At 44.8% G+C, this 25,071-nt stretch overlaps 1 protein-coding gene across 1 annotated transcript in view; it reads left to right on the forward strand.

Moving 5' to 3' along the window:
• The first annotated feature begins 1,708 nt into the window (after positions 1–1,708).
• The window catches only part of Tpo (thyroid peroxidase), a 57,978-nt gene continuing 34,615 nt past the window's right edge, over positions 1,709–25,071 (forward strand). The window contains exons 1-4 of the mRNA XM_037198014.1: positions 1,709–1,802; positions 7,183–7,267; positions 13,009–13,160; positions 15,775–15,907. Coding sequence (XP_037053909.1) covers positions 1,709–1,802; positions 7,183–7,267; positions 13,009–13,160; positions 15,775–15,907 — 464 coding nt within the window. The remainder of the gene's footprint in view (positions 1,803–7,182; positions 7,268–13,008; positions 13,161–15,774; positions 15,908–25,071) is intronic.

Below are 25,071 nucleotides of genomic sequence, written 5' to 3' on the forward strand. Positions count from 1 at the left end.
TGACTCAAAGACAGCTGCATCACCAAAGCTCAGCCCGGCATGGGTGACAGCTCATAAAGCCGGAGCACCCTGTGCAGCCTGCTGGCGGCTCAAATTAGGATGCCGTTTCCAGGTGCCACCGCGGATCCAGACCTGTTCCAGGCAGCTGGGCTGGTCTCAGCATCGTCTTTGCATCTTGGCTTCCATTGTTCACAGCTTTTATTGTTTACTCTGTCAGGGAGGAGCCCAGTGAATCTTTCCCATTTCAGAGATGGTGGATTTGGGGATGTTGCTGGTGAGCTTCGAATACATCCTGAATGAGACTTTTTATTCACCCTTTCAAACAGGGATGTAGTTTATTCACTTTTCAGGAAGAAGGACCCTGGTACCTCAGGGATATACAATAAGGTTTCCAGATTGCCATTGCCACTGGGGACCAGCATAGCACACAATTCAGCTGATGTTGGATGATTCCTATCTTCTCTTTTATGCGGCACTTTTTGTTAACTTTATGTATTGTTTTACAATTTCTCATATGTATTGCATATCAAAGTACCCCATTATCCTCTCATTTCCTTACCACTATCTTCTTCCAAAGTCTGCCTCCTACTTTAATGTCCTGTGTGCATGTGTGTGTACACCAGTGTGTGTGTGTCCCCCATCCGTCCATCCGTCCATCCATCTGTCCATCTGTCCATCCATCCAGTTGTATCAGTTCAGAAATGTGCAAGTGTTAAAGGGGTTGGTTTTTAATAAGTTTCTTCTTTCTCTGAATATCACACTTCTCTCTAAGTCGGGTGGACAGAGCGTCCCCTGTGATGTGGCACCTTCTTTCTGACCAGCCAGGACACAGGGGAACTTGGCAGGAATACAGTGCTAAGCAAACATAGAATGGAGCCACTCCCCTCAGAAGCTTGAGTGGGTATCCGAGCACAGAGTCCATTTATATGGTAGGTGACCAAGTCCCAGGAAACTAATCAAGATTCACATTTCAGAAGTTAAGACCACAAAGAACGCGCCCAGCGGTGCACATCCTACTTCCTCGGCTGAGAGAAGGAAAATGGTCAGGTTGTAAAACTTTTTATTTTCCATTTTCTAAGAGAAATCTATCATGGAAGGGGTAAAGTTGTCTATGGGAAGCCATTATTGTGCTGTGTGGCAAGCAGAGCTTTTCCCAGCAAAGCCTGGCAGCGCCCTGTTCCCATGACTTCAGCTCAGGTGTGCTGGGTCACTTATAGACCCTCACGCACTACGATATGCACTATGATGTGTTCTCCCTGGGATGTCCTGCTTAGCAAAGTCAGGGGTTCAAAACCAGCTGTGTCTAAGACTAGGAAAATTAAGACTTAGAAAGTGGAGCATGACCAATTTTGGATCTTCTGTTTCTTCTGAAATCACTTGATTATAGTCCTCATTCCATAAGGAATACAGCAGGTGCAAGGATTTAATCTTTGTAAGTGCTAAATGCTTAATGTCAGATGTTTGCTCCATATAGATGTGTTTGAATGGACAAATTTCCAATTCTCTAGTCTCACATTTCTGACGAACAGAGGACCAGCTCTGTAAAGCACCCCAGGCTGTCTATGCATCTGATGGCTGAGTGTCTTTACTAAGGAGTGGCAGCCTTGGACTTGGGAGGGCCCACCTGAGGAGAGACCTGGGTATTTATAGTAGATCCCGCAGTGTACTGCTGAATACCTGATCATCTCTTCCCCACTTCAGCTCCAGAATGAGAGCACTTAGAGCCATGGCAGTCACACTGGTGGTGATGGGAACTGGAATTTTCTTCCCTTTCATCTTGAGACGCAGAGAAGTCTTGTGGGGTAAGTAACAAACAATATGTGATCTTTTCATCTTGTAAAGTTGTTTTTCACACTCAACAAACTGAACATGTTGCGGCAGTTGTTGAGAACCAGTTAAGACCCTTTTGTGCTTTTCAAAGAGAATAACGTAATTCTTCAGTTTAGAAGGATGAAATTGTAATTCCTCCTTTAAAAGAACTGATTTTTCTTTCATGATTGCAGAATAAATCATTTCCATTTTACCTGTACATATATCTGGAAGAAAAGTTCTGAGTATTTTTGTTCCTTTGTTATAAAACCATCTTTCGTTAAATGTCTCTAGTATAGTTTCTGGAATTCGTCAGTTGTGTGGAAAATTACGGTAAGAAAGCTACTGAGATGTCAAGGTTAACATAATCCCTGCTATAAAAAAGGAAAAGGAAGGAAGGAAGGAAAGGAGGGGATAGAGAACAGAAGGAGAGAGGGACATGGGGTAGGGAGGGAGCAAGCGTCCTGGTGGCAGGATGCTGGAGGGCACTTGCTGCCCCCATCTCTCAAACACAGCCCAGTCCTTGGGCCTCAGCACACTCATCCACACCCGAACCTGCTTCCTGCTAGGAGCATGTTCTGCCTGTTTCTTCTGAATGTCTGGACATCATGACTGTGCGGAAGTCACCAGCTGCCTTCTCAAGCTCAGGAGTTCCCGAAGAAAGCCTCCCTCCTCCCTTCCTCCCTCCCTCCCTCCCTCCCTCCCTCCCTCCTCCCTCCTTCCCTCCCTCCTCCCTTTCTCCCTTCCTCCCTTCCTTCTGGGTGTTCCCACTGGGACCTACAAGGCACTCCTTGCATGGGCATGCCATTCCCCTTCCAAGTCTGGGTCCCTTCACCTGACCATCACAGGCATTTCTGCTCAGCCTTAACTTAGGAAGTGTGCTGCCATGGACAACCAGAGGAAACAAAAAAGAGGTAGCCGTTTTAAATCTTACTCCTCCATACCAACCCTTCTAACATCTGGAACATAACAGGTGTTGAGCACACAGTCAGGGAGTAAACCACTTCATCCTTTTGTTTAATCGTTATCAAGGCCCTAGAGAAATAAAACAAGACTGAAAAGGTAGAGGTCAGGAGGCTAGTCAAGAGCAAGCTGTTGCACCCGCGAGCTGTTCATAAAAACATCTGCACAGCATGGCTTTAAATTTTAGAAATTGTGTTATTTTCAAAAATCAGGATGTGGGTTATCTATAACTCTGCTCACAGATTTTTTTTTTTGTTTCTTGAGACAGAATTTTAGTATGTAGCCCCCATCAGCCTGGAACTCACTATATAGAACACACAGAGATCTCCCTACCTCTACCTCTGCCTCCAGAATGCTGGGATGAAAGGCATGATTTATAAATCTGTAATATATTTAAATCTCTTGTTTACATTTTTAATAATATATGACAATGTATAAAACAATTTTCACAATGATAATGCACTTTGGAATGTATTTTACCATTCATTCTGATATTTTGAAGCAGACTTACTATCCATCTATTCCATAAATTTCTTATTTAGAAAATACACCAGTAGTGGTGCCACATCTCGATAGGCAAACACTAAAGAGGATGAAACAAGAGAATCACAAGGTTAAGGCCAGCTTTGGCTATATGTTTGGTCTGGTGTAGGTCAGCAAGGCAGCACTTGGCTTGGCATATATGAGGCCCTGGGTTTGGTACTAAATAAAAGAAAATCATTAAAATCACTGATAGTGCTCTTTAAGTTCTTTTGGTGCGGTGGCACACCTGTAATCTCATCTGAGGCAGGAGGATCAAGAGTTCAAGGCTAGCCTCGGATATATAGCAAGTTGAAGTGCGCCCAGCCTGGACTTCATAAGACCCTGTCACAGACAAACACAAAAGCAAGCAAAAAGTATTTGCTTCACAGTGGTCCAATTTTGCATTCTTTGATGTATGAACATTATTTAGTCAGCTGAAAACAAAACAACAGTGCCTTTGAAATAATACATATTCACTGCTGAAATGTATTTGAAACAGTTTTCATTGGGTCTACTTCACCACAGCCAAAATTAAATGCATTTGGAAGATGACAATGCAGAGGTGACTTTGTGCATTCGGGTGACATCAATGGCATTTTGGGAAGCTATAGGACACATATACATCACTGTGCAGAGCCAGATGGCTCAAAACACAGAGGGAAAGAGCCCTCAACACCTGGAAATTCGCTAACAAAGTACTGAAAATGAAAAAAAGGTTTCATTTTCTCCTGAAGTACACCCACGACCATTATAAATCTAAGAAAACTTTGCTCGGAGCATCTCTTGACAATGCTTAGTGGCCCATGCTTCCTGAAGACCGGCGTATTCTTCTCTACAAAGTGAGACAGGCTTCCAGTGTTGGTGCAAAATTAAGATCCGTGCGAAATTATCTGCATGGTGAACTCAGCAGCTAGTTGTAGCTGTGAAAAGAAAATAAGATACAAATGAGCAGCAGTGTGAGCAGGAAAGCGGCCTGCAAATCCTGAGATTGGGAAGCTCGCCTAGTGGGGGAGTTTGTTTAAAAGGGAAAGCTGGCGAGCTCTGTTCTAGTTCACCAGATTTCTGAAAACAGAGACGGTCAAAACAGGATCCACACGTGGCTCTGAGCAAAAGCCTAGTGATCTGAGTAGCCAAGGGCAGCCCTTAGGAGCCTGGGGCCTCTGTGGCTTTGGAGAGGAAACCTTGGTTTCTTTGCTGTGTTTCACTTCGTTTTGCTTTGTATTAGTGAACATGTTTGGAACTACGTAGCCTGTTTCTTTGTCCTGACACACAGTATCTTCTTGTATGACTTCTTGCATTCCAGCTATGAATATGCAAAGGGTGGGATTCTAGAGGCTAGTGTGCCTCCCAGAGCAGATGGCTCTTTCAGGAGGTACACGTGGAAAGCCAGATGACAGATGATATCTCCCAGACAGGGAATGAGTCAAGTTATTCTCCAGAATTTGGATTTCTCTTCTAGAAAAACAGAAGAGGCCAAGTTGAAATTCTCAGGGTCATTGTCCTAGCCTCAACCACAAGTCATGGGTAGCCTGTGCACCTGCTGAGTGGATCTTGAGATAGAGAGAATGCCACAAGTCACAGAGAAGCACTCTGTCTCCACCTGCTGGCCAGAAAATCCACTTGCAAAGTATCTCATCCCTCCCTGAGGGGAAGAAAGGAAGGAAGGCTCCAGGTCTCTAGCCAGGCACAGACATCCAGGAACCCACGTCACAAACCCAGCTGCCAGCTGCGTAGTGGCATTCCCCCATTTATCTGCCTCCTCACAGCTTGGTCCCTAACCACCTGTTCCCTCTTTTCTTCCTCCCTCCCTCCCTCCCTCCCTCCTTCCTTCCCTCTTTTCTTCCTTTCCTGAGAATGCCATCTAGTCAACTTCTCAGCTCTGCTCTGTCAGTTAGCTCTGGCAGCTCTCATGGGATGTCAGCAAACAGACCAAGGCTTGCTGGCTGCCAGTTTTTTCTCTTGTTTATCCTTTCTTTGTCTAATTTATGCGGCCCCAGAAAATTAACCTGAGATGGGCAGAGGGAAAGATTCTCTCCTCTGTTGTAGATAAACGAGACATCTCTGTTTATCCAAAACATAATTAATTTAAAATCTATTCAGTCCCACAGGGATTTTAGAAGATCATAGATGAGAAAGCATTTCTACAGGAAAAAAATTAATATAAAAATCTTTGGTTCAAAGACAAAATTTGAAATAAACCTTTCTTTAAATTGTGGTAAAATATTTTGTAATGTAGCAATTAAGTATAAGCAATGTATGATCCGTTTAATTTAAATTTCATTTTAATAGGGGCAAATAACAGGAAATTCTCTCACTGGCAGCTACTATTCCCCAGAATAGTAAATACATACACACAAAAAATTTTTTTTTGCTTTATAGTTAATTCTTTTATTCAATCATTTAGGTCTTACACACGACAAGTGTAAGTCCAACCTCCACTGGATAGAGGCCAGGGACCCAGCTCTCTAAGGTTCACAGTGCATAGGATACACCATGAAGAACGGATCAAGTTCTTCTGCTGCATCCACTCAAAGGGTCATTATTTTGTTAAAGAAGAGAAAATGAGTTGCCTGTTTTAAGTAGCTAGTTTGGGGGTGGGGTGGGATATGTACACAGGCATGTAAGGGCATTTGTGCCCATGTGTATAGAGGCCACAAAAGAGCATCAGGAGTCCTACCACGCTCTACATTATTACCCTAAGACAGATTCTCTCCCTGAACCTGAAACTAGACTGGCAACCAGCAAGCCTCAGTGATCCTCCTCTCCCTGATCTGTGCAGCATTTCAGTAAAGGTACATGAGATTGTGCCAGACTGTTTCACGGATATTGAGATCTGGACTGAGTTCCTAATGCTGTGTAGCAGATGTTGTTCTTCACTTAGCCATTCCTCTAGTACCAGAGGATGATACATTTTAAAGTAAGGGGGAAATCTGGCTATCACACCCAGAGCTTTGAAATATTAAACCTGGTCCTTGTAGATTGTTAGGGTCTTGTATTCCACAGAAAGGAGTCTGATTGTTACTCATCAGGGTCTTTGTGTTGTGAGGGGAGGTGCCGTCCCGCAGGTCTGTATTTTAAAAGACAGGAAGGAAAGAAAGGTGAGATGTCTCAGCTGTCACTTTTCCCACTCAGTGATGGGAGTGTAGGGGAAGCCAGTTATGAGGTACAGAACTTCCCAAAAAGGCATTAATGAAATGAAGGGAAAAGAGACACATTCTCAAGCGTCTCCAACAGCACTGGACTCCAGACAAACTCTCAGACGCTGTCTTAGCCAGTGTTCTATTGCTGTGAAGAGACATTGTGGCCAAGGCAATGCTTACAAAATGAAAGTGTTAAATCCGGGGGGGAGGGAGGGGCATACAGTTTTTAGAGGGCTAGTCCAAGATCATCATGGTGGGAAGCAGACAGGCACTGTCTGAGGGATGAGTACTTTTCCCAGCTAGTGAAATCGGGACCACAGCTGACTTGGGAATGGAAATGAGAACTGGGTATAACAAGGTGGTGGATTTAGCAGCCAGCGGGGAGACTGAGTAGACACTGTGCCCCAAGCTGGTGTCTTGAGATCACAAACGTCTCAAGTTCTCCAACAGTTTCCCATCATATTGCTTCTCCTTACATCAAACAGCGAAGGTAGATGCTGTCAGGTGCTGAAGGCTGTAAGGCCCTCTCACTGACACACTGTCCGAAATATGCAGTTACTTAGTTTACCTTTTCACAATCTGTTTCATTTTTAATATAAATGTTAATGCTCAAGAACAGCCCAATAATCCATTCATTTCTAGAGACCACGTGACTGGCATTGTGTCCATCTGCACTTGAGGAAGGCTAAAGCTGGCAGAGTTGCTTTACTGTGGGTCTGTTTTAGTGGTGCCATGTTTTATATCCTAGGGAAGACGATGAAGTCCCGTGTTACCCGTGTCGTGGAAGCGAGCCAGCTCATGGTGGATGATGCAGTCTACAGCACCATGAAGAGGTAAGGGACAGTGTTCACCATTACCCCCTCTTGCAAATGAGCTCATATGAGATGACTCATGGTTCCAGTGCTGTTGGCAGCAGCAATGAACAAATAATGCTCAGTCTCAAACTCTCAGCTCAGAGAAACACAGATCAAAGGCCCGTAGTATAATCACAGATCAGGGCGCCATGATGGCAGAGTCTGAAGCCTGGTCAGGAATAGCATTAGGACACATCAAGAAAGAAAGGGTGCTGCACACCCCAGGCATGGTGCCTAACCACTGGGATGTCCCCATGACACTACCTCAAGCCTAGGACCAAAGCTGCCCATCATCTTTTCCTAAAACAACTGACATCATATACTCACTTTCAATTTTTCAAAAAAATGTTTTATCATCTTATTGTATGTGTGTACATGTTTTGCTCACATGCATATCTAAGTACCAAGTGCATGCCTTATGCCTGCACTGGCCAGATGAGGGCATCAGATCTACTAGAACTCGATTACAGACAGTTATGAACCACACAGTGTGGGTGCTGGGAATCCACCCTGGGTCCTCTAGAAAAGAAGTCAGTGCTCTTAACTCTGGGCCATCTCTCCAGCCCCTGACATCGTGCTCTTAGATATGTGACAGATGCCAGTGCTAATGGTATCATGGTGTCTTGTTAGATGTTCAGAAGACTTCAAAAAACATACTAGGTTTTGTCTTCACAAGCTTATTGTTTTATTGGAAGCTGGCGAAAAGTTACAGCATCTCTCAAGGAACAAATTATTACCTGACACCTTCCGATTTGCTTCAAATTTCTATTATTCCGGGCAGAAAATATTTTCATTATTCCACATTGGCTACAGACAAATTGTTACTTGACTATGAAAAAAAAAAATTGAAGGTGAACAAAAGAGGGGACACTATTCCCTAGAAGATGAACTGGTGGGAATGGTCAGGGAAGACAGGGAGTTTTCAGTGTGGGATGCTCCTGGGAATCTTAGAGCCAGAGGAGTTACCCACTGGAGGTGGGAGAGGTGGCAGAGAATTCATAAACCTAGAAGAGTTTCATGGTGTCGATCTTGGTGCGGAAAGGCCCCCGGCTGCACCGTTTGGGGAGGAAGGGGCATGAGGCTGAACTGGCAGTATGGCTGTGATAGGTAGCCTGTGCTTCTGCAGTAGGAAGTGGAGCCAGGTCTAAAGGCTGGCAAGAGTGGATAGGGCCTATGCCAGTCACGGCTGGGCCACCTAGGTCAGCTGTACTGTAGGAAGAAGCTCCAAAGATCCCTGTGTGGGGGACCAGTTATGCTCACCAGCCCTTTCTGGGTTTAAGAGGAAAGACACCAATGCCTCTACTCTCTTGGGCCGAGAGTCCTCGTCAGGCCAAGCAGATGAGCTTTCCTGGCACAAACTGGCTTTTGTGCATCTGCAGATGCACACACATTAAAAAAAAAAATCTATATCCATATAGTCACCAGGAGGTCCTCTATCTCTCCTTTTCTCCTCTCTCCCTTTCCCTCCCACCCTCTGTCATTCCCTTCTTACCTCCTTCACTCCCTCTCTCTCCCTCCTTCCCTCTCTCTCCCTCCTTCTCTCTCTCCCTCCTTCTCTCTCTCCCTCCCTCCCTCTCTCCCTCCCTCCCTCTCTCCCTCCCTCCCTCCCAAAATGTGGATAAAATTACTTTCCCTATTTTTTTCCTCTGCTGAGAGGCAGTGAGTCTGGGGAAACGGGAAACCGTAGACAGCACAAAGTGCCAGGACCACATCTACACCTCTAGGCCCACTCCTGGAGCAACAAATATGCCCCCTTTCAGCATTCAAAATGAATTTCTGGTTCACAGTTGCCTGTGGGCTCCAGGATACACTCAGCAGGATTATCAGTGCTCAGATCGGGTGACATCATCTTAGTCTGCCGATACTGAAATATTCCAGGTTCCACTTGGCAGCAGATTGAGAGGCAAAGGGCACAGGATGGTTTAATGAGGATGACACTGCTGGGCAGCATTCTCCACTTCTCAAACACCCTGGGGACTAAAGAGAACATAAATCTGACACATGGCTCTCCTCGGCTTTTCACGTGAGGAATGCTGAGCCAGCTGAACAGAGTTCCCGAAATGTGATTGTAAAGTCAATATCCTTCTGCAAATATAAGGACACACGCCCATCGCTGAATACCCTGCCAGTCTCTGCAGCTGGAGTGTTAATGAGCCCTGCACAATGGTTGGAGACATGCACTGTGATTGGAGGGTTAACACATGGAGCTGCCTATTCTGCTCCCCAGGGGCAGCAGCAGGTGGACAGCTGACTGGGCAACTGATACAAACACTTCATCTAGCCCCTAAGATCAGAGCACATGGCAGGTTGGGTATGAAGGGAGATAATCTGCCAGGGAGGACCAGTCCTCTTGAAGGGCTATGTGATAGCTAAGGGGACAAGCTAGAGAAATATAGAGGCACTGGTCCATGGTAATGACCGCTGTCATCAGCAAGCTGTGAGGACTAGAACTCCCAGTCTAGGAGTCAAGGTACCACGGTGGCTATCTACCTCAGAGCAGAGTAGGGTATTGGCATCACCAATCAGCAGGCCAAGGGTTCTTTTGCTCTCTCCAGATAGGAATGCTGGACAGGCAAGGAGAAGCTCTCCAGTAGCTCTCGTTACTTCGTTTGGCAGCAGTGAGCAACAGCATCAGAAAGTGGTGCCCTCCAGGGTCGCAGTCCCTGTGAGTCTCAGGTATAAGAACCCTTAGCCTTACAAGTGTACCGGTACCCACCAGGCCTGGAGTTTTAGAAATTTAGACCTTGGCAGAGACTAGTATTATAGCTCTCGGGCTAGGGTCTAAGACCCTTGACTCTAAGGAATTGGTAGCTCTCTGAGAATATTCCATCAACAGTGGCCAGCGTGTTCTCTTCCCTGGCTTCTTACGCCTTTGTCCTTCCTTTCTCTCAACTCTCCACTCCCTCCTCATCTTTCCTTCTGCTTCATTACTCCTTCCCTAGCTGCTCTCAGACTGGTCATCTGCTTCCTGGGCAGTGAGGCAGCTGGATGCTCGGCCCCTCCCCAGCACCAATCACCGCCATCAAGGCTTGGGTTTTAGACCCACTGCAGTCTTTAGCCCCAGCACCACTCTGAGCAGTTTTTCTGCTAGAACATCAGACGTGCTCCTTGGAGGAGGCAGACACAGTTCATCAAGGCTCATGGCAGCAAAAGGCACAGGAAAGGCCTCCTGGAGAAGCTGGGGTCCTTGTTTCCCATGCTTCAGTGTCCATGGGGTATTCAATGGCTGGTTCTGGCATAATGATAGCCAGCTGGCTGTTAGACCGTTTTTTTCCCTTAAGGCAGCTAGGGCAATCAGGAAGAGTTCATCAACCGCTAAGTAGAAAGACAAATCACCTTGCATCCAAAATATTTGCGCATTTGCAAAGGTGAACATCAGAAGGGGTGCTCAAAATACAAACATTAAAACATCCCATTTTCCCTGTTAGCAATGTCCTTTGCTCAAATAAATTTTAGAGAAATGTCTCTGTCTTTAGGGGCCATGCTCTTGTCTACCATTAGCATCTCAGGAAGATAAAGCCCTGCTAGTGGTGAGAAACAATGATCTCTACCTCTGAACTGGGGTCTCCGGGCCTCTGTCAGTTCCCATGGAGCTTTGATCAATTCATGTCTTAGTTTGCATGTTGAATAACCTGTGTCCTCAAGGCTCAGGTCTTCATTGGATCTTTTACAAATATGTGGGCATGTAAAAAATAGAAGTATTTGATAAGTCATATTGTATATCATGGACATTGGTAAACAGTCATTTCCAGTACAAGTGAGGGGCGGGGCCTGATCCCACTTTTCCCCCAGGGTACTCTTGAGCAGGGAGAAGTGAGAAATATTTAGATAGAAATATAGAGGAGAGAGACAGACAGAAACACAGGATAGCCTCGGGAGGGCCTGGGTCAAAACCCACCAGCCCCTTCTGTCTCTACTAAAGGGCTTTTAAAGGAATGCCAAGGGGTGGAGCAAAAGATCTCCCCCAGCACAGCCAAATGCAGACCATCCCAGGCACCTGGTGACCATGCATGTGGTCCAGCCATCCCCTAATGCAGCCCTGCTGTGCAAAGCAAGCTCAGATCTCACTGGGAAGCTTTTGTGGGCCCCCACTCTGTGTGTTGTGTGTGTGTGTTGTGTGTGTGTGTGTGTGTGTGTATGTATGTATCTCAACATTGCTGCTGTCGCTCATATCTACTTTGCAAAAGCTACTCACCTTATATGAGTTAAGTGTTAAATTCCTCACCAACAAAACTGTCATAATCATAGTATTTATGTCCTGAGGTTTTTAAGTCGTATTTGTATTGCATATTTTGGGGTGAGCAGCACACTGTTTGGGTATACATAGAGATGTGGAAATGATTACAGCAGACGCTGTCGGTCACCTGAAGTAACTGGCTTTGTTCTGTAATAGGAGCAAGTGGCCTCTTTCATCATGTTTTCAGGCTATAGTATGATGCAACCGCACTGAAGCACCTGAAACATGTTTGTTCAGAGAGCAGTATGTGTTTTAGGCTATTAGTAAGAAATGGAAAATATAAACATTCCATTTAATCAGAGTATGAGAAAACCGAAAAGAAGGCTGAGTTGTTTTCCCAAAAGCCGCAGTGATATAAACCTGGGTCCATCTGGGACAACCAAGAGCAGGAAAGGGACATTTGTGCCAGCTGCAGGGGTCTGCCTGGCCTCAGACACTCGGACTCTGGAGGTGGTTGATTTGATGATCCTCCCCACTACAGCTGAGACACTCTGCCCTGTGGTGACTGCCCAGCCAGGTTTTGATGAGAACCAAAGAACTGTAAAAGAGAATCAAGATCATTTAGATATGGATGTTTCTTAAAGAGAAAATATTGGCCATTTTCTTCAGCACCCAATATTGAGACTCTGCTTGTGCTCTATCCCTTTTATGGACCCCAGCAATTCTGTGGTTCAGAACCATCTAGGTTTTTTCTTTGTATGCCCCTGGGTGCACTGTCTGGTATGTGCAGTCACTCACTAAGTGTTCTATTTATTAGTGTATATGTATACGTGATATATGTGTCAGTGATGGGGAGGGTGTGGGGGGATCTGTGTGCAGGATCACATGCACATGCATGAGGAGGCCAGAAGTGAACCTCGGGGGGCCTTACACATTATATTTTGAGACTTGTTCTCTCATTGGAATATGGGGCCCACCAGTTTGGCTAGTCTGCAAGGTGCCCAAGAGGTCTACCTGTCTCTACCAACCCCCAGCCCTGGGATTGCAGACACATATCACCATGCCCAGATTTTTCCCTAAGTTCTGGAGTGTCAGGGACAAGGACAGAATCTCTAGTTAGTGGAAAAATACAGACCCCCGATAAGACAGGGAACTGGATCATCTTACAGTCAGGTTGCCTAGCAACAGGACACTGAGTCAGAGCCCTTGACCCTTTTACCCTGTAAACATCCTATACAAACATCCTGTTAGCTTGCCCCACCTTATGCAGATGACAGCTTCTTGCTCCCCCCACCCTGCAGGAACTATATAAACCCTTCTGGAGAAAATAAAGTTGCACCTTGATCAGAATCTAGACTTGGTGTATTTCCCTTTGTATCTCCTGTCCCTACATTCCCTCCTTAGGGTGGTCGAGTGCCTGTTGAAGCTTTGCAGGCCGGGGCACTGGAGATCAAATTTGAATACTTGCATGTTTGTTTATCAAGTATTCTTGTCAGCTGAGGTGCCTCTCCAGCCCCAGTTAACTTATATCTCCTTATTCTAGGAACCTCAAGAAAAGGGAAGTCCTTTCCCCAACCCAGCTTCTCTCTTTCTCCAAGCTGCCAGAGTCCACCAGTGGGGCTGTTTCCCGAGCAGCAGAGATCATGGAAACATCAATACAAGCCTTGAAACGTGACCAATCACAGTTCTTCACAGGTAAGTGGCCACATGCCTCTGCCTCTGCTTAAACCCACACACAATTTCTTATTTATGAATTATTCTGAGAAATGCAGTTCCTCTGGTATTTGAATTCTATTTAGAGAAACATGCCTTTTGTGGTCTAAAATGAATTGGGAATTTTCCTGTAGCCTTCCCACCTAGTGAAACATGGGGAACACATCCACTCGTAGGAGCTCTCTGAGGAAACATTCATTCCGTTTGTGTCTTGTCACAGCAAGCAGGGGGCTGGACAGGAGCTCCACCTTCCCAGTTTGTAGCCAGGGCCTTCTGACTTAGTTACTCAAGGAACGTGACAGCAGGATGGCTTTCCAAAAACGAGGGGAGTCTGCAGGCTCTGGCCGCTCACGTGGTGGCCGCAGTAGAGCACAGTGGAAGAAAGCATGAACCACCTCAGATCAAAACCTCTGTGGACCTGAAGCAAATGTGGGCACAGCCCAGAGATGCATCATTACTTCTATGAAGCCACACTTGGAAAATCAGCTTTCTTTTAACAAGCTCAGTGACATTTATTTCGGATGCAGTGCCATGAGCTACTTGATCTCTGATATATGTTAATTTAGTGCTGCTTTGCCTGATAAGATGAACTCCTTTTAAACCAGGATCAACCACAATTCTCAGATCCTACACTGAACAGTTACGTTTAATTGATTTTTATAGCAACCAACAAGTGATTCCTAAAAGGGTTTTGTTTCAGACTGCATAGTTGAAAGACCTCTCTAAGGACATTGGTCCCTACCCAGCAGTGACATCAGCTCAGACAGTGGTAGAAGTGATGTGGGGTGACCCGGCCCAAGGATGGGAGCCTGCTGACTCCTGCTTTCATTTTGCAAGGCTCCCAGCCCAGGCCAGAGTAAGAGCACATTGGGAAGACAGACCATATGTGAAATTGAAGAATTCTACCATAAATGGTATTTTAAAATTATTTAAGTTATAGACTCAGCCACTCCAGAACATTTAAGATATAAAAAGGAAGGTGAACCAATCTAAACAGACTTCCTGACACAAACGCACAATGAAGTGCGATCCAAATTAGTCTTAATAATAAAAACCCAGAGTCAGATATCAAGGATGAAAGCTGAAAGAGCAGAGAAGCAGAGCAGCAGCCACTAGAAAGTTCTTACCTCTACTAATCAAATCCTCAGATCGAAATGGACAGCCAAGATCCTGTTTCCACCTCCCTAGTACTGGGATTAAAGGCATGAGCCACCACTGCCCAGCTCAGTTTCTCTTTTAGACTAGTTAAGTCTCGTGTAGCCCAGGGTGGTCTTGAACTCCTGATCTTCCTGCTTCCTCCTCCCTAGTGCTGGGAGTAAAGGTGTGTGCCATTACTGCCTGGCCTCTATGGTTAATTAGTGGCTGGTTCTGCCCTCTGATCCCCAGTCAAGCTTTATTTGTCAGAACACAAGCAAAATATCACACACCAGCATAAACAAATAGTAAGTGCACTGGGTAGAGGGAGCAGATGTTTCTGAATGTAGGGTTGTTGACTAACAAAAGTTTGAACCTGTGAGTCTTTTAACAAAATTGCATTTGCTATGCTCTGTAAAATAGGGGACACTCGGCCCTCACACAGCTGAAAGCAAATTCTGCTCAGTTTACTCCCTGTTCCCCGAGGCTTGGTATGGAATACTCATTGTTGAGATGCTTGCTGTGTTTCTCTTGTATTTGAAAACAGGGTGCATTGCTGTTGAATTTATTTTCTAGTGCAGTGGTTCTCAACCTTCCTGATGCTGAAACCCTTTAAAACAGTTCCTCGTGTTGTGGTGACCCCTAACCATGAAATTATTTTAGTTGTTATTTCATAGCTGTAATTTTGCTTACTGAATCACAGTGTAAATATTTGATATGCAGGATATCTGATATGTGACCCCCATGAAAGGGATCCTGACCCACAGGCTGAGAACCACTGTTCTAATGAGTATCTCAATTTCATTAGTATATAGCCACCCAAGTTTTGTAGGGTTATCTTCAAGCCTCCTCACCTTGATTTGTTGAATAACATAAACAGTGACAGAATTGGTAAGAAAAACAGTAAACATAAACCAAAGAGATTGCATCTGAAGGCTCTAATCTAGAGTTTATAAGAGAAAATAATCAATAGGAGAAAAAAATAAAGGCTTTTATAGAGGAAGGAATGAACACCATTAGCAAGCTAAACTAAGGTGGTTTCTACAGGAGGATAGACATCCTGTTTTAGTATTCTCCTGAAGCAGTGGATAATTGTGAAATGGGAATGTTTTTATTGTACAGATATAATGAGTTGGCCCCAGTGATGTATGCTATGAATGGGTGACACCTCTAAGTAGTAGCCTACTGGCTTGTCTTGGAGCCACATGGTGCTCAGGTTGTTTTTCTGAATCATCACAAAGCACAAAAGTAGACAAAACCCCACACTCCTAACAATGAAGATGCTCGAGGGGATTAAATGAAATTGTATATGACTGAGAAGGAGATGGCAGTTTTCTCAGAATGGTGTCTGAGACTACACAGGGAGTCCTATGCAGATGTTGAGGCTATGGTTGATACAAGTTGGAAAGGTACTTTATCTGGTACTGATGTCACACACACTCTGGTCTGTCTTGTTATGCAGATGCCCTATCAGCAGACCTTCTAGGCACAATTGCCAACCTCTCAGGTTGCTTGCCGTTCATGCTGCCTCCAAGATGTCCTGATACATGCCTGGCAAATAAGTACCGACCCATCACAGGGGCTTGCAACAACAGGTACTGTGTGAAGACCCTCTACCAGTTATGGGCCTCTCATGGCTTGATCATGACTACATGCTATCGTGCAGTAGGCTCTAGATCCATGAATTGTGGCCATCCACTCCTCTCTCTGCTCCATTCTCCCACACGCTAGCTACTTGGCATTTCTACCCTCATGCTACCCTGCACTACAGATATAGACAGCAGAGGTGAACTTTTTTGCTCTGTCTCACTCTTATCTTCTAAAACCATTGGATTACCCTCACCTAATGTCTTAGTCCGGATACTTAGACAGCATCCTTGACTTCTCCAAATCTCCTACCTGTCTCTAGTCTATTACCAGGACTTTCTGCTTCCTCGCACGAACCTTGACTAATGTAAGAGTTTGGCCATCTGCCATAAGGCATCAGGTCCTGTGGCATGTAGCTCTTGCTTCCCTTCGTGTATGGGCCCAATATTAAACACAAACCATCGCAATCCCCTCCCAGCCCCCTAATTCTTGACTTCACTTGGCTTCCTAGCAAGATCTCAGCTCAGTGTATATTTCTGGGGCATCCCACCTTGTCCAGCCAGCCACTTACTTGAATCAATATTTGGATTACTTTCTTCATGTTTATCAATTTTAACCTTTTCCTTTACCCTCTCCCAATCCTGCACCTCTATACTATGGGGTCCATAATCCTGTCTTAATGATACATGGCACTGCATGTTGTGGTTGAGTAGAGCTCTACACAAGATAAGGATAAGAGACACTACCTGCAGGAAGCCCCTTGAGGGAGACACTACATACATTCTTTAAAAAAAAAAAAAAGTTTTATTTATTATGTATACATTGTTCTGCCTGCATGTTTGCCTGCAGGCCAGAAGAGGGCACCAGATCTCATTACAGATGGCTGTGAGCCACCATGTGGTTGCTGAGAATTGAACTCAGAACCTCTGGAAAAACATCAGTGCTCTTAACCTCTGAGCCATCTCTCCAGACACTACATACATTCTAATGAACCTTTTTGGTTGTTTCTGCTCAGCTGCCAGTAGATGTCAAGCCGTTTCTTGAGTTCTCCCAACCCTCAGTATGGACTGATGTTAGGTAGTTTCCACTGGTTATTATTCTGCATGTTCTGCATGGTCTTGCTTCCCTGGCTTGAGTTTCTACATCCAAGGTATTAATGTGACCATACCCCACACCATTGCTTAACATTTCAGCTGGGCAGTTTCCTCTTATCAGGACTCCAGCTGCCTCTGTAAGGTTCTGTTTCTGCAGTCACCATGTAGTTTCCTATCAAGTCACTCCTCTTGTCTTGACTTTGGCACACCTTCCCTGAGTCAGCAGTGCACTTCTTAGTTCCCAGATCACCACCTGCCCAGGCAGCAGCAGGATGTTTCCCTCTTGGGCCGTTCCCTCCAGATTCCCAGTGAATCTCAGCTTCAGGCACACTTTAGCCTCTGTCTCCAGAGACTGTGCTGGTCTCATGTCGCTCTGCTGTATAGCCAGCCCCTGGTCACATTTTCACAGCCTATCTTTTTCCAGCCCAGAGTTCCATCGTGTTTGTAACTGAAGGGTCCCTCTGAAAATTACCCCTAGCCTTGGCCCAAACTTCATGTTCCTGGCCCTGGAGAATTCACCTGGGGCATCTCTCATGTTTCAGCTGTTAGAATGAACACTGCTGCTTGCTCTCCTGTTTCTTTCAGTGGGTCAGGTGGAGGTTGCCTTAGCTTTCTCTTCCTGTTGCTATGATAAAGTACCCTGACAAAAACAATTTAAGGGGGAAATGGTTTATTCTGACTTATAGTTCTGGGCTACATCATTATGGGGAAGTCAGTGTGTCATCTTGAAGCAGCTGCTCACATCATGACCACAGTCATGAAAGAAAACACTGAATGTTTGCTACTTAGCTGGATCCAAGTAGTCCAGGATTGATTTATTTAGTCCAGGATCCCCTGCCTACGGATCACACACAATTAAGATGGGTCTTCCCACATCAATATGATCTTCCACGGGCATGCTCAGAGGCTTGTCTACCAGATGATGCTAAATTCTGTCAGGTTGATGATCAACGCTAACCATCAAAAGGGGCTTCTAACCCATCATCTTACCTGTAAGTCCCTCATTTGGTAAATTATGTGGTATTTGTAGTAGGGACTGAGGAGAGCTTCGTGTGTGTGTCTGCATAGATAATATTCGACGTATTTCAAACATTAATGTTTACATGCTGAATTCCAATAGAGCCTGATCATGAACCAAGGAGACTCATATATGTGAGAACTTATTGCTGGATCCTAGTAATTAGAGGAAGGAGGGTACACAACTGATCACAGAGGTCTTACTCCTTCTAGAAAAACAGACAGAACCCAACAGAAACAAAGACCTCAGTCACATGCAAGTAGCCAGTGTGGATCTTACCACAAAGAAGAGCCACTTGGACACTGGCTTTTTCCACTCAGGAGCTAAGGTCAGGTGGCTGTGAGGAATGAGACGAAGCAGAACCCTCCCCCAGTTACCATTGCCCCCTTTCTTTTGTAGGCAACCTAATTCTGATTTCAGTAAGTTCTCACTGGTCTGATTGCTGCCCGCCCCCTTAGAAAACTCCAGGTGTCTACCCCACTGCTGTAGGGTCAACACCTTCCATGACAGAGATGCTTCATTTGAGTCACTGGGCTGCAGCAGCATTTCCCCTTCCCTGAAAACACAGCCCTTAAATACCACTTATCAGGGAGCTTACATCAGCTAGCTTAGAAACCTAGAACTGCCTAGTTAGAGAGTTCCTGAGTCTAAAGAAGATCTCTAAATTCTCAACCCTTCAGTCCAATGGTTGCCTTTCAGAGTTATTTCTCAGACCTGGGTGTGTTTTGCCCACCCATGTAGGCTTGTTCTTGCACCCTTGCCGTCATTTTATTATTGAGCCTTTCCCTCTGAGAGTGTTTATTAGCAGGAAACCTCAGCGTTATTCATCAAGCCCTGGGAAGTGGTAACTGTTCTTAACCCTCAGGATTCATAGAACCATGTCTGCTTCCTACCCCCAATTCCATACTGCTCAGAACCCACCCGTGGGAAATGTGGATTTTTTTTTTCATCTTTTAAAAACAGTCTCCAAGTGAGTATTTAGAAAAAGGAAAGCGAGCTACCTAAAATCCAGCCAAATGGAGAAGCCTCTGATATAGTAAAGATGCTGAGCAGCCATGGTGAAACACACCCTGTTCATATATGCTGGGTGCTGCAGAGGGATGGATCCCAAGCATGATATAGTTCAGAACCATGCCTCTGCCCTCAAGACTTAAACATACAGTCCGATGAAACAGATACCATGTTACAAGTATTGTGTTAAACAAGTGCCTCCCAGAACATAGAGAAGGGATTAAAAACTCCCAAAGAGTTGAAGGGAGGTCAGCCTTTCTAGCAGAAATAGATTACACAACAACCCATGTTCGTGAGAGCTTGCAGCTGTTTGGTTGACTTTCTTTGCTTTGATAATCCATGATTCCCTGACTAGGGAATGGTAGTTCCTTCCGAGAGGTCCTAGGAGTAGAGATGTCTACCTACCTTCTACTTAAGCTTAATTAGGAAGAAGGGACGTGTGGATCTCTAAGGGGAGGGAAGAAATAGCAGGAGTGGGGCCCAGAGGCCTCCCCTGCAGGGTGCAGATACATACAGCACTTCTTAGAGCACAGCCTGAGATCCAAAGCTTAGCCCTTGAGGAAGCAATATGACCCATTCGACAAGGATGGTAATAGATGAGGACTGGGCAGGGTAGAGCATGAATCCCATCCCTGTGAAATCATGCCCAAGGCTTGGCCTCTGGAAAAGAATATGGATGAGACTGTACCCCTCTCCACCAGTCATGCATGTCTTCTGGATACCAGTGATAATTACTATGACTGTCACCATGAAGTGACTCTTCAGCATCTAACCTCGGTGTTCTTGGCCCCAGGCATGAGCCTCATGCCCCAGTGTAACTCAGCACGCTTTCCCAAGGAGAGCTGTCCTGGAGAGTTCCTGCAGTAAGTGGCTGACTTGACTGACCTCAGGGTGCTACAGCTTCTGGAAAGCATGTGATGAGCCCTGATAACCTGGCCCCTCATGGTCTTATCACTCTCACCAGAGTTGACTTGAGGGACTCTAGCCTTTGCCTAGTAGACAGGCTTGCCAACTGTACCTCCTACTCAAAGACAGACACACACCATGGTCTGCAGAACCCTAAGCTAAGGGCCAGCATGTCAGCTTCCCTATAGTGCTGATCTGTACTCACTCCTCTATGTGGGGGACATTTTCTGTTCAATACAATCCAGACACTCAGAAATCATTCTTAGGGGAAATGACAAACTCGGAAAAGAAAATTTGATGGATGTGTCTGTTACCAGAAGAACTCCCAATTCCATCTGCACTTAGAATGTAATTTGTTTTACAACTTTCTATAGTCATTCCCTAATAGTTAAATTAAACTTTGAGTTTGCCTTCCAAACACATTGTGAAATAACCTAACTCCTGATAACTGACAGCTTCAATTAGGACCATTCCAGAAGGACTAGCCAGCAACAGGTGGGATGTTCTAGGGAGGCCTGATGACTTCTGTGTGTCTAAATGCACAGTGAGACCTTTCCCTAGATGTGTGTCTGTGGGCACACATTCACAGGCACCTTTAATCCCTACTTTTTTCCTTTGTGTTTTAACATAAACTTATGTAATTGTGGAGCTTTCCTGGGAGGAATTAACACAATCAACCCCCTTGGGGAAAGTCTATGCATTGATAGTTAAGCTGCTTTAGACAACAGTTGTTACAAACACGAGCCTGTGCAGAATCTAAATCACACTTTAGAATTCAAAGAGGTTATCACTCAATGTGGAACTAGATATTAGAAATCAAAACAACTCTTCTTGGTGAGGAGGGAGATGCCGGTGTCCTGTAGGACTCTCAAACCATCACATAGGGACCAGTGGCTCCAGAAGATAGATTTCCAAAACTCTTGAAGGTCACATTCATACCAGCTACAGAAAAGCACATCCCTCAATCTCAGAGACCCCCATGTGCTTCATTGACCACAGCAACGACAAGCCCACCTCTAGGACGGTTTAATTGTCTCCAGCAGAGCAACTCTTGCCAGAGATTCCCCCTAATCAGGACCAGAGCTTCCTCACTCCTCCAGACCAGCTTTCAAAGTGTAGCGAAGCCCTTGGACCACCCTAGGACTGCATGGCTGCTAAGGTGTGATGAGCTACTGTTCTGTGTGCCTGCCCCATGCAAAGCAGCTACCATTCTTCTATCATGTAATTCCACCTTTCTGCTGAGAAAGCAACATGCGTGTAGAAGTGAAGAGAGAAGCTAATCTCATATTTGAGCCAGGGCTATTCTGCTACTTTCCCCTATGTGCTGGGGCGGGGTAGGTGGTCAGAAAAACAAACCCAATGGCATAGTAGCTTCATACTCCCTATGGAGCTGGAGGTATAGGTCTTCTTCCTGGTTAGAATGGGGAACACTAAGAAGACCGCAGTGCCTGATGCCTGTGCCTAAGTCCTGGTCACTGGAGCTATGAAGGAAATAAGGCACCACTCTCCTGAAAATCACTTTCAGAAATGTTTCTTCTGCTCATTGCTGCTGTCAGCATATTTGCATGGCCATCATTCATGCGAGCCTAATAAAGGGGGGACTAAAGATAAATGCAGGGTGATACATTGAACTCACTGGGAATGGAGGCTCTTTCAGCCCCTACTGACAGGTATCTCTGTGTGGTCCCCAGAGCCCAAGGGCTCCAGAGCAGCAAGAGGCACTCAGCACTGTCCTCCTGGGGTCTTATGAAACAGCTGATCCCAACTGACACACTGTGTGTCCACAGCAACAACCCAGTGTTCTTGAGCACCGAAGACCTCCTCGTGAGCTGCTGAAATAGAAAAGCCAACCAGGAAAGAAATCACAGTGAGGCTGTGGGAACATTATGTTAGTATTGACTGGGTGAAATAGGGCCACCCTGAGAGCTGTGCTTTATGGAGATCCAGTAAGGAGCAGCTGACTGTAACAAATCTGTGTGAAGGGCTGGCTGCCTTCATGTTTCTAATTAAAAGCACTACTCCAACACCTACCTTTGCAAATCGAGCCAGCTGGTGGGCTAGTTGTCAATAAAGTATTAATAATAGAATTGTTTCCCACTTACTGTCTCGCCAGACATCCAAGTCATCAAGCCTCCTTGGAGTATCATGGCATGTTGCTAACTAGTCCTTCTGGAATGATGATGTAGGTAAAGCGGCAGACAGGCAAACGGTGAAGCCTTTCCCCTCTGGGGTCATTTCAAGCAGTTCTTTGTAATTCATAACTGCTACCCCTCCTCTGCAGAGCATCTCAGTCAGTCACACAAAGGAAGGGTTACAATGTCTATCCACAACAGTGTAGATAAGGAAATCAGTATTGGAACACTCCAAAAGATTTTTAAAAATCACTTGCCTGGGCTAGGGGGGTGTCTCTACTTGTAAGGTGCTTGCCACGCAGGGCGAGGACTGAAGTTGAATTCCCAGAGTCTGTGTAAACGCCAGATGAATGTGGCACCTCATCTATAACCCCAAGCTCAAGGGGGCAGAGACAAGGGAATCTCTAAAGTAAACTGGCAAACTGGATAGTTTGCCAGACTACCCAAAATAGTTGAGCATTGGTTCAACAAGAAAACCTGCTCAACACATAAGATGGAGAGGAATAGAAATGAATCCTTAACATAAATCACTGTTCACACATGCAACTGCATACATATGTGCATCCACACACGTGAACACACATGCAAAAAAAAATCACCTCACTACAATTCTGTATTCTAAGGGCATATATATCCAGATAACAATTTTCCTTCTCCCCCATTTATTGAAAATAGGTTCTTTTCTCATATAATAAATCCTGATTACAGTTTCCCCTTCCTCTATTCCTCCAAGTTCCTCCCACCTCCCCTCCCATCTGGATCCACTTCCTTTCTGTCTCATTAGAAAAGAACAGGCTTCTGAGAAATAACAAAATAAGATAAAAAAAAAAAAACTATCACATCAAAGTTGGACAAACTAATCCAACAAGAAAAAAGGCATAAGAATCCAGAGACCCAAATGTTCATAAAATACTAAAGCTAAGTCCCATAAATACTAAAAGCTGCATGCGCGCGCGCACACACACAACCTGGTACAGACCTATGCAGGCAGGTCCTGCACTTGATGCTTTAGTCGCAGAGTTTATTTGAACTTTGCTCAGTTGATTAGAGGGCCCTGTTCTCCTGGTAACCTCCATCCCTTATGGCTCTTATACTTTCCCTTTCCTCTTCTGTGGGGTTCCCTAAGCTCTGAGAGGAGGGATTTGGTGGATACATCCTATTTAGAGGTGAGTGTTCCAAGATCTTTCTCTCTGCATAGTATCTGGCCGTGGGTCTCTGTATTTGTTCCTGTCTGCTGCAGGAAGAAATTCCTCTGATGATGACTCAATAGGGAATTGATCCATACAGCAGTATATCACTAGGAGTCATTTGTAACTACTTAAAACAAACAGTAGTATTTGGTTTTACTCTAAAACTGTGGGATATCTAGTCTCTGGTTCTTGGTCACCCAAGCAGTGTCAGGTATGGGTTCCATCTCTTGGAGTGGGCCTCAAGTCAAATAAGACATTGGTTGGTTTGTCCCACAGGCTTTGTGCCACCAGTGCCCTAGCATTTTTTGAAGACAGAACAGGTTGTGGATCAAAGGGTTTGTGTCTGGGTTGGTGTTTACTTTTCTCTTTTGATAGCCCACACAGTACCTCTCCATAGGAAAAACCCAAGAACTTTTGTGTGAAGGTTCTATATAGACACCAGCTTGATCTCTCCATGTTCGATGAGTTGTGTGTTGTCTTCAGCAATGGGGTCTTGTCAGTTTGTGGAGATGAACATATTGTCTTGGCAACAACCTGGGTGTTTGGGGATTTGCATGGAACTCCTTTGGCAAACAACTTAATTAGATGTAACCAAGCCACCACACTAGAAGCTTTGTTTGAAGACAAGAGATGGCCAGTGGGGTTCCATCCCCCTCATCATTTGGAGACTTCCTTAGGATTGCCTTCACAGATTTTAGGAAGTTTCCATTGCACTAGGTTTCCATACCACCCTTTAAATGCCTCTCAATTCTAGCTGTCTCTATCCACATTTCTTCCCTCAACCCAATTGCCCTCTCCCTGCCCACCTGATGTTCCTGTTTTCATCCTCCCAACACCATTCCATCCACAAAATTGTATTCATTTCCCCTCCCAGGAAGATACATGTATACATGTGTCCCCTAGTCCCTTTCTCTATACTTAACCTCTGTGGGTCTACAGATTGTAGCTTGTTTATCATTTATTTGATGGCTAATATCCACTTATAAATGAATAGATGTTGTAATTTTTTTCTGAGTCTGGATTATCTCACTCAAGATGACTTTTTTTCTAGTTCCATTCATTCGCCTGCACATTTCATGATGTCATTTTTAACAGTAGAATAATACTCCATTGTGTAAATATACCACATTTTCTTTATCCATTCTATTCGTGGACATTTAGGTATTTAACAATTTCTGGTTATTATGTATAGAGCAGCAATGAACAGGACTGAATAAGTGTCCTTGTGGTAGGATAAAGTTTTCTTTGGGTATATGTCCAAGAGTGGCACAGCTGGATCTTGAAGTAGATAGATTCACATCTTTCTGAAGAACTGCCATTCTGATTTCCACAGTGGCTATACAAGTGTGCACTCCCACCAGCAATGGATGAGTGTTCCCCTTGCTCCACATCCTTGCCAGGATAAGCTGTTACTTGTGTTATTGACTTTAGCCATTCTGACAGGTGTAAGATAGAATCTCAAAGTAGTTTTGATTTGCATCTCCCTGATGGCTACGGATATTGAATCTTTCTTCAAGTTTTTCTCAGTATTTTGAGTTTCCTCTATTGAAAATTCTCTATATAGATCTGATATTTTTACTTGGATTATTTGGGATTTTCTTATATCATTTTCTTAACTTCTTTATATATTTTGGATATTAGTCCTCCATTGGATGTGAAGTTAGTAAAAATCCTTTCCTATTCTGTAGGCTTATGCTTTGTCTAAATGATGGTGTCCTTTGTTTTACAGAAGTTTTTCAGTTTCATGAGTTCCCATTTATTAATTGTTTATCTTAGTGCCGGGGCTGTAGGTATTCTGTTCAGAAAATCTTCCCCTCTATC

The sequence above is a fragment of the Peromyscus leucopus genome, chromosome 22 (genome assembly GCF_004664715.2).
Source record: "Peromyscus leucopus breed LL Stock chromosome 22, UCI_PerLeu_2.1, whole genome shotgun sequence".
In the NCBI taxonomy this organism is placed as follows: domain Eukaryota; kingdom Metazoa; phylum Chordata; class Mammalia; order Rodentia; family Cricetidae; genus Peromyscus; species Peromyscus leucopus.